General features: G+C 45.4%; 1 protein-coding gene across 1 annotated transcript; it reads right to left on the bottom strand.

Moving 5' to 3' along the window:
• Positions 1 to 5538: 5538 nt before the first annotated feature.
• Positions 5539 to 7152, bottom strand: LOC129475084 (embryonic testis differentiation protein homolog B-like). The gene is made up of 2 exons (XM_055266961.2): positions 7013 to 7152; positions 5539 to 5880 (listed from the first exon to the last, which is right to left on the bottom strand). Exons 1-2 carry the CDS (start codon positions 7135 to 7137, stop codon positions 5652 to 5654), a joined length of 354 nt encoding a protein of 117 aa, XP_055122936.1. The 5' UTR covers positions 7138 to 7152; the 3' UTR covers positions 5539 to 5651.
• Between the last annotated feature and the right edge of the window lie 3149 nt (positions 7153 to 10301).

Genomic DNA, 10301 nt, shown 5'->3' with positions numbered 1-10301 from the left:
CTTTGACAAACCTGACAAAAACAAGAAATGGGTAAAGGATTCCCTATTTAATAAATGGTGCTGGGAAAGCTGGCTAGCCATATGTAGAAAGCTGAAACTGGATCCTTTCCTTACACCTTATACAAACATTAATTCAAGATGGGTTAAAGACTTAAATATTAGACCTAAAACTGTAAAAACCCTTGAAGGAAACCTAGGCAATACCCATCAGGACATAGGCATGGGCAAGGACTTCATGTCTAAACACCAAAAGCAATGACAGTAAAAGCCAAAATAGACAAAAGGGATTTAATTAAACTAAAGAGCTTCTGCACAGCAAAGAAACTACCACTAGAGTGAACAGGCAACCTACAGAATGGGAGAAAATTTTTGCAATTTACTCATCTGACAAAGGGCTAATTTCCAGAATCTACAAAGAACTCAAAGAAATTTGCAAGAAAAAAACAAACAACCCCATCAAAAAGTGGGCAAAAGATATGAATAGACACTTCTCAAAAGAAGACATCTATGCAGCCAACAGAGACATGAAAAAAGCTCATCATCATTGGTCATCAGAGAAATGCAAATCAAAACCACCATGAGATACCATCTCATGCCAGTTAGAATGGCCATCATTAAAAAGTCAGGAAACAACAGATGCTGGAGAGGATGTGGAGAAATAGGAACACTTTTACACTGTTGGTGGGAGTGTAAATTGGTTCAACCATTGTGGAAGACAATGTGGCGATTCCTCAAGGATCTAAAACTAGAATTACCATTTGACCGAGCCATCCTATCACTGGGTATATACCCAAAGGATTATAAATCATGCTACTATGAAGACACATGCACACATATGTTTATTGCAGCACTATTCACAATAGCAAAGACTTGGAGCCAATCCAAATGTCCATCAATGATAGACTGGATTGTATACCATGGACTACTATGCAGTCATAAAAAAGGATGAGTTCATGTCCTTTGTAGGGACATGGGTGAAGCTGGAAACCATCATTGTCAGCAAAGTATCACAAGGACAGAAAACCAAACACTGCATGTTCTCACTTATAGGTGGTAATTGAACAATGAGATCACTTGGACACAGGGCAGGGAACATCACACACCAGGGCCTTTTGGGTGGTGGGGGGCTTGGGGAGGAATAGCATTAGGAGAAATACCTACTGTGAATGATGAGTTGATGGGTGCAGCAAACCAACATGGCACATGTATACCTATGTATCAAACCTGCATATTGTGCACATGTATTCTAGAACTTCAAGTATAATAATAATAATAATAATAATAATAATAATAATAATAATAAAAGATCTCTAAGAATTCCTTGGGTTGCCATGCAGAGACCTCCCCTCCTCCAGAAACAGATGCCATGCAAATGGAGTATGGTGCTCTGTGCTGAACACCTGGCACTGGCTTGTGTTGATGCAAGTCCTCTGTGGCTGCCACCACGGGGACTGTACGGGGCCTGACCTGAAGCCATCACAGCAGTAGGCCTTGCCCAAGGTCAATCCCTTCAAGGCAGGGAGTTCCCCCAGGTCCTGGGTATGTCCAGAGATGCAGTCTGGGAGCCAGGGATTAGAGTAAAATACCTTCGCAATTTACCTTTTGTTTTGTTCGACCGCAGCTAAGCTACCACTCCAACTACAATACAGTTTTCCCACTCTTCCCTCCCCTTTGCACAAGTATAGGAGTCTCTCCCTGTGGCCACCATCACCACTGGTCCATGGGGAGTTCTGCCAGGCCATCACTGATGTTCACTTAAAGCCCAAGGGCTCTTCCATCAGCTTGTAGTGAATGCTGCCAGGCCTGGGGCTCACTCTGCAGGGCAGTGGGCTCCCCTATGGCCCAGGGCAGGTCTAGAAATGCTGTCTAAGAGCTGAGGCCTGGACTCGAGGACCCCAACAGCCTGCTTGTTGCTCTCCTGCACTGGCTGAGCTGATACTTAGGGTCTAATACAAAGTCCCCTTTACTTTTCTCTGTTCTTGTTTCAAATGGAAGGAGTCCTTCACCATAGCTGGGAGGATGCTGGGTCATCCCTGAAGTCAGCACGCCTCAGAGCCCAAGGCCCATGGCTTACTCCCTGCATCTCGCTGGGTGTTATTCAGTGCCCAAGGGCTCTTTAGTCAGCAGGTGATAGGTCCTGCCAGGACTGGTCCTTTCCTTCAAGGCAATGGGCTCCCTTCTGGCCTAGTGTGCATCTAGAAATGTCGCCCAGGAGCTAGGGCCTGGAAAGGGAGCCTTACAACTCTGCCCAGTGCCCTGTTCTACTGTGATTCAGCTGGTATCAAAGATGCAACATAATGTCCCCTTTAATGTGTTAGTCCATTTTTATATTGCTATGAAGGACTGCCTTTATTCACTCTCCTCTCCTTAAGCATAAGTAAGGGGACGTTTTAATTGCTGTGAGCTGCACTACCAGGGATTGGAGGAGGGATGGCACAAGGGCTCTGCTAGTCATGTCAGCTGCTGTCTCCCTAGGTCACGTGCCACCGGAGTTCACTGGTTGTAAGCCCAGCCCAGCACTAGGAGTTCCTTAGAAACTGCAGTCCTTGTGTCCTAGACTGCCTTTCAAGTTTACATAGGACTCTAGAGCACTTTTGCCCACAGTGGCGAGGCTTGAGAAGCTCAAGTTTCAACTGATGGGAAGGGTGATTCTCCTGGCGAGGGCTGGTCCAAATGCACCCCCCCACCACCACCTGTGTGTGGGCACTGGCTGCACCCTGCATGGATTTGTTTTCAGCTGTGATAGGGCAGCATTGAGTTCAAGGTAAAGTCCCCCACTTGCTGCACTCTCCCTCCCCAAAGTGCATAGACTCTCCACGCTGGTGGATGGAGGAGGGGTAGCATTGGTGGTTCCAGACTACCTCTCTTGCCCTGTGCAATGCCTCTTTCAGTGATATGAAGTTAAAACCAGGTGATGTGATTGCTCACCTAATTCTTGGTTCTTGTGGCAGTGTTTTCTGTGTGCAGATAGTTGTTAAAATCTGGTGTTCCAGTGAAGGGAGATGGGATGAGCGGTGTAGGTTTCTATTCTGCCATCTGCATCTGTCCCCTGCCAAGGTGACTTGCCCTTCACCCAGTCAATGTGAATGTGTGGGAAACTTTCTTGTAACCATTAAAGTTACAACTTAGGTTCCACATGGTATTATAATCAAATTGACCTCATCTGTTATGATAAGATGGCTCACAACACTGTGTTTGCTACCATGTGTTGGGCGAGGGTTTTATTCCTCTGATTAAAGCAACAGTGGTGGAACAGTAATGGAAGTAGAAAAAAGTGGTGAATTGATTTGATTCTTCTCAGTTTGTCCAACTGGATATATGCTTCTCTGCAGGGCTGTGTGTTCCAGAAGGCTGATACCATGGACGACATCACCTTGGCTTCCTGGCTGTCTGGTTAGTGATTTGAGCAATGAGAGGCAGCAGCTAGAAATGAAAGAGTAGAAGAAGACAGTGTCTCTCTCCTCACACTGTGCACGGTCTCCACTCAGACTCTGATTCCTGTGAGTCAGCTGCATCCAGATTCCCACCCCCTCCCCCGTCCCGAGAAGGCTGGATTTGACCGCCACTAAGAACTCCCGAGAAAAATCTCTTCAGAGGAATTTTGGCCAAATCTTCTCTCCCTCTCCTACAGCCACTTTCCTCCTGAATTTCTTACTTGTGAGTGTCACTTCTGGAAACAAAAGTCAAGTTCTCTAGGTGAACACTGAGTAGCCCCAACCTTCCAGTGAATTTGAAGTGTAGGAAGTTTTCCTCGTTTAAACTCAGCACAGCATCCAGTCCCTGGGAAGCATGCCTCTCTGGTCTCCAACCCACCCAGACTTCCAGTGTGAGTAGACACCTGCAGGTGGGTGAGTGGTCAGAGGTCACATGATTGTGATTGACTTCTTTACCAGGCCTGCATTGTTAGGCAACTCCTTGCAAGATGGGAAATAGTTGGTACCAATTGTTGTGGGGCACTAGTCAAGTCGGAAACTGGACAGAGCTCCACTTGAATGTGCTGCTGCTCTAGTTTGGATAACTTTACCGTCTATGTATATATCCAAGTACTGCTTGGCACAGTTGAGTTTCTGTTTGGTACATAATTCTATGCTACTTGTTTTCTCACTCAGTATGATGGTGAGATTTATCCACACGTAACTCTGTATCCTAAGTTCTGTCTCTTCTGTTGTGTGGCCATGGAGTGTAGGAGGTCGGCTGTTATCGGCCTCTGCTCCTGTGGGTTTGGCTCCTTCTTGCCCTACCTGCTGCCCTTTCAGCCTCCATTCCCCACCTATTCTCCACCTCACAGCCACTGTTTGATGCTGGACTGGAGGTAAATAGTCACCGACATAGCAGTGTCCGGGCAGCATTCCTCCCAACAGTGCACCCACGAGGGCCCTCTACCTGGCAGCCTCTAACCCCTCCTCTCCATCCTGCAGCCACCTGCATCCTCTGAGGAGAGGCTGGTGGCTCTTTTTTGGCAATGCTGCATCAGTGCAGGGACAGAGAAGGTGACAGGGACAAATAGGACGGTGAAAAGGACATAGAGCAGTTTAAGTTTCTACCACATAAAAAATCTGGAAGAGACCTGGCTAAGGGGAGAGAGAGTAACAGCCCCTTAGATGTAGGTGGGGGAGGGGACACAGGAAGGGGCGTTGGGGAATGCTGGACAGGTTGTGAGAACACAGGGAATTGGGGAGGAGAGGAAGAGGGGACAGAGGACTGCTTGCAGGCTTATTTTGCAGCTCACGTGAAAGGACAAGAGAAATGCTTGGAATTTGTGATGGCTTTAATGGTTCACCTTATGTAAATTTCATCTTACTCCTCCCTTAGGCTTGCCCATGTTTGCCACGGCTCTGACCTCTTTGCTCTCCCTGTCCCCTCTTCAGCTGAACTCTCACTTGTCAGTGACCAACTGCCCACATAGTTCCCATTTCAGGTTTCTCAGAATGAGTATCTGACTTGCTCAGCACATTCCTTGGGGACAGAGCTTCTTCAATGGGAGCCATCTCATGTGTGTTGTTGTCCTATCAGGTGGCTTCACTTCAGTCAAATGAATTATCTTTGGCTGTGGCCTGATCAGGTTTGTTTGACATGACACAAAAAAGTGACCAGAGCATTCTATACTTTCCTGGGTCAAAGGGCAGAGCAGTTGCCTCTGGAAGGCTCTGTGGATATGACATTGGTAGTATTAAAACATATCCCAAACCCCCAGCCCAACTGTTGGTCTGCTCTTAAACAATGTCTTTTCACTAGGACAAGCATTGGGTTTTAGAGGGGAACACCAGGGCAGTCTCTTCCAAATGGCTAGGGAGAAGAGTCTTTGGTCCTTGAATGCCAAGTAGTACATCACTTTGACTTTGCAGTGTTTTTCAGATTGATGGTGGGAGAGATCTGGTGTGCAGCATGATCTCACCCTCTCCCCTGGGTCTGAGCACCCCTGCACAGCGTGTTAGGATGAACAGAACCCCCTTCCAGTGTAACCCAAGAACACCCTGTCAGCAAACACACATCCAACCTAAAGGAGTGAAATGACAGACTCTGATTTAATGACTCAAACATGGGAGGAGTTTATTGTTCTAATTATATTTAATTTCTCAAAGATCTGGGCAGGCTTCAGCACGTAAGCCACATGACTTTTTGTCCAAGGCCATGTCCACCCTGGAGTTGCTTTATGACAGCATCCACACCCATCTTGACAGGTCGATGTCACTTCTGTGCTTGCCCAGTTGTCTGTTGATTAAAAAGATCAGCACATTTTTGGTGGGCTTCTTGCGTTTGAAGGATTTGTCTGACTTCTTGATGTTCGGTGTGGGCTCCCTGGGACTGCCTTTAGGGAGTTCTTTATCCATGACGTGTTGACTCCACCCAACCTCAGTAAAACGGCACAACCGAGGAAGTCTGAAAAAGATGATTTATTCTAGGTAATCAAGTGTACCCGGCAACCTCTTCCTCACTGGCACAAAACCCACACACACACACACACACACACACACACACACACACACACCCCACACACACTGCTACCAGCAGTAGTCATAGGAGATTTCTTTGGGTCATCATCTGATTTGAAGCACTAACCATATTGTTTCTTCAATCTGTCTTACACATGGGGCTGTGCAGCAGCCTGATGGGACCCGGGACATTAAGGACACACTATTGCATCACTCTAATCATTACCTCACACACACAGGCTTGTTAGATTGTACTCAAAATATTACCTCATAGCTCAAGTGTCATTGTAATTCTTATATCCACACTAATGTTAACTCAATTCTATGTTGCTCTTTCTGGGAGCTGCCTTCTTCTCACCTCTGAGTTTCCCCTGTACCTGGGATATGGGCTTCCTTCTGAACTCCATTATTCATGTTATGCAGAGTAATTCTCTTTGGTAAATCTATCCGTAACAAAGTTCAGTACTTTACATTTGCATTTCTTCATTCTACAACTTGCAGGCTGCTATAATTTGTTTCCTCATTCCAAATCTCTTTCTGTGACTTTAGCGTCAAATGGGATTTGCCTCCTTTGAAAATCACTGGTGAAGCAGGTATGAATCTTACTCCAAACCCCTGTGTAAGAAATAAACTAGACATTCCCAAGTACTACCTAGTTTCTGTTTCTAAGGTCCGTCCTGCTGATTTTCCATCCTGAGAACGTGATCACAGTGGCTTAAAGATTGTACTCACCTCTGATGCCTGGCCCTGCCTCATCCCCAAAAACCCAGTTCTGCATTTCATTTGAATCTAGCACAGTGCCAAGGCTAGGGGTGGATGCCCACTGTGCTCTCTATTTTGACCTCCCAAGAGAGACTAAAAGACTTGCCCAAGTGACAGAGAGGTGAGATTGGAACTGAGAAAGCCTGTATCTGAAGCTTCTGCTTTTACCCACTGCTCTATAGTGTCTCTGTATCAATTTGAACAAATGACTCTCTGATAACCGCCCCCCATTACCAAACAGGATTGGGGTTTATCAGGTAGGTTAGTTAATGACACAAAAGGATGCTCTATGATCTTGGTATATCAGGATATTTTACCTGTGAGACCACTCAGGTTTCTTCTGAAGAAAGATCTGGACCAGAGGGTGAACAGTAACAGCTTGGCACTCCCTCTCTTTCCTTGAGTTCCGGGGCCTGATTGGTTCAGCACCAAGTGAAGTCATAGTTACTATAGTGACTCACAATTGTCCTCAGAACCTAGTGCCAACAGTCTGCAAGATTCAAACACTGGCCACCATCCCTGGCTTCCTTCTGGTTCAAGTCTGAATAAGGTGAGTGGAAGTTGCTGGGAGAGGAGGTGGGTATATCCTGTGGCTGGGTGCCATCTACACGTCTCCTTCCTAGACAGAACCCTCAACTACCCTGGCCTCAGAGCTTGTTCCTGGCTCGTATAAAATCCATTAAAATTTCTCCTTTGTGCAAATAAACAGCACCCATTGCATCTTGCCTTGTCCCCTGGGTAGTGATCAGCAACTTTCTCTGCCATGTTCCAATCCAGGAATTAGTTCCAGGTCGAACTTCCCACTTGCTTCTCAATCTTGCATCCATCTTTGGTCATGACTCTGCAAGTACTCCTTCTATAATACACAATTCATGTAAATGGAGTGTTTAGTTGCAGAAATTGAACACTGCAATTAAACATTGCTGTGTCTCCTACACTTATCTAAACCCTCCCGAAGCTCAGTGCAGTGGAGCCCCTCCCAAAGCTCAATGCAGTGCAGCTTCACACCTTTATTCTGTGGAACTGGGATGCAGGTGGGCTTTTAATGCTTTGGAAAATCTTATGCTAAAACTGGACCAGTTCCTTGAGACATACTCATATGTCTCAAGCCATATTCCCTTCCATGTCTCTGATCTAGAATAACTACGTTGTTACCATTAAAGTGTGACCCATGTGGGTATTGTCTAGATGCTGGACATGGATTTTCCAGGCTGTTCAGAGGGATAACGGTGGGGACAGTGCTTTGTGTTTTTTGTAGTGTGGTTCTCATGAGGAACTAAAATGACTATTATGAGATGTGGCTTGCCTCCACCCTGGCTGCCCACTCAGTCTTATGTAAGAACTGAGGAAATTGACGTTACTGTAAAGTGACCCGGGTCGCACACTCCCTTTCCTGAGTGGCAGGGAAGGAAGGCTCACTCCTCCAGGTTTTCTCCTAGCCCCCATAGAACCATGTAAAGACCCTGAGGCCGTGTTCAGTGTTCTAAACAATTTGGAGAGGGAAGAGAACATATTGGTGTATTTTATTAACAAAGAAAGTGGAAAACTGTCTTTCTTTTAAGGAATTGACATCCTAGAAATCCGGGTCAATCACCTAGGAAATAGACCAGGAGAGGCTGATTGAGAGAAGTTAAATGCATAAAAACTTTGCATACGAGGTCAGGCACAGTGGCTCTCACCTATAATCCCAGCACTTTGGAAGGCTGAGGGGAGTGGATCGCTTGAGCCCAGGAGTTCAAGACCTCCAGTTGGCCTTGGGTCATATCCAGCATGCTCCAACTGTAAGACAAAAAGCCCCTAAGGCAGAGAGTCATGGTGATTGCCATAAGCAGCCCTGCAGATGCAAAGATGAGATGTAGCTCTGCAGGGCCAGAGTCTAAATACATAAGTCAGTGTCAGAATCTTTTTGGCACTATCTGTTCCTTAAATAGGTCAATACTCACCGTTTGTGAAAATTTTCATTGAACTGGAGCTACATTTCCTTTCTATAGATAGCATGTTTAACATTTTTTTTTTAAAGTGACCCAGGTCACATACTCCCTTTCTTGAGTGGCAGGGAAGGAAGGCTCAGTCCTCCAGGTTTTCTCCTGGCCACATAGAACCACGTAAAGACCCTGAGGCCATATTCATTGTCCTAAACAATTTGGAGAGGGAAGATAACTTATTGGTGTATTTTATTAACAAAGAAAGTGGAAAACTATCTTTCTCTAAAGGAACTGACATCCTAGAAATCCAAGGCAGTCACCTAGGAAATAGATCAGGAGAGGCTGATTGATAGAAGTTAAATGCATAAAAACTTTGCATACTAGGTGAGGCACAGTGGCTCTCGCCTATAATCCCAGCACTTTGGAAGGCTGAGGGGGGTGGAGCGCTTGAGCCCAGGAGTTGAAGAGCAGCCTGGGCAACATCAGGACACCCCATCTCTACAATAAAAATAAATGAATACATAAATAAATTAAAAATTTGCACAGTCTTCCAATAAATAGGGACTATCATAGATTTAAGCTATCCTATTTACGTTGGTTGCAAATGTTATGAAACACCTAGAAAAATAATGAAGATAAATATAAGGAAAACACACATGCCACTTTTTATGAGCCTTCAGTTTGAATAGTCACATAATATTTTAAAATACTACATTTTTCTTAAGAGGAAGATCAATTTTTGCAATGTCATCAATTTGCCTCTAAATAAATCAGTATATCCAGTACAATCCTAATCATAATTTATAGCAGAATTTTGAGTGTGTGTGTAACTGGAAGATCAGATGAAATTATATTCCAAAAAAATGTGAAGGATTATGCAAGACGGGTAGCTTCTCATTCTGGACTCAAAACTTACTCTGTAGTATTGGTGAATGAGACAAGAATTGATAGACATGTCCATGGACCAACGAAGAGATTTTAGAAATATACTCATGCATATGTGGAGCTCAAAGAAATTTAAAAATCACAAGTTGCCACAAAGCTGACTTTTATGATCATGTGTGTGTGTGTGTGTGTGTGTGTGCACACGCACGCATGTGTGTTAGGGAGGAGAAGTGCAGAGAGGCTTCCGGGGCTACTTGATGCTTCTCCTTCAGGTAATTCTAGATTCCATCAACTTTCACAGGTCTCTCTTCTGTGCTGTCTTCCTGAAGCCATCTGTGGAGTCAAGCAGTCATGGCTCAGGGACACTCTGGAGTAGGTCCCAGCACATCCGCACGGAGCATCAGGAGGAAGGTGGATGAATACTTAAGACCCAGCCTGGCCTCTAAATCCATGCTGAGCGTTTTACTCAGTAGACAGCTTGGAAATCATAGAAACGATGTGGATCTGAAAGAGTGGCTGTGGACACTGACGCAAGCCATACCAGGGAGGACCTGGCCTTTGCCAACACGCCACACAATCAACCCACCTCTGCCCCCTGGGGAGGATGGAAAATCCAAGAAAATGGAGTGGATCAATAAATCCTTCCCCTGATGCAACCATTACAAATGGAAGCTGTGTTCTCACTGCTTTTGGCTGGACATGGTCTTTGATCACCTGGTTTCTTGACTTCTGACCCGTCTCTGTGTTACCTGAGGCCACAACAGATGAACTTTACCTACTCCCCCCCGAGAAGGTG

Source organism: Symphalangus syndactylus, chromosome X (genome assembly GCF_028878055.3).
Source record: "Symphalangus syndactylus isolate Jambi chromosome X, NHGRI_mSymSyn1-v2.1_pri, whole genome shotgun sequence".
NCBI classification, from domain to species: Eukaryota; Metazoa; Chordata; class Mammalia; order Primates; family Hylobatidae; genus Symphalangus; species Symphalangus syndactylus.
The sequence above is the reverse complement of the archived record's forward strand: the minus strand, read 5'-3'. Positions and strand labels throughout refer to the sequence as shown.

Coding starts and splice junctions, on each gene's coding strand:
- LOC129475084 (XM_055266961.2), bottom strand. CDS start 7,137: ATGACTTCACTTGGTGCTGAACCAATCAGGCCCCGGAACTCAAGGAAA. Junction 5,881..7,012: donor AAACCTGAGTGGTCTCACAG/GTAAAATATCCT, acceptor CATCTTTTTCAG/ACTTCCTCGGTTGTGCCGTT.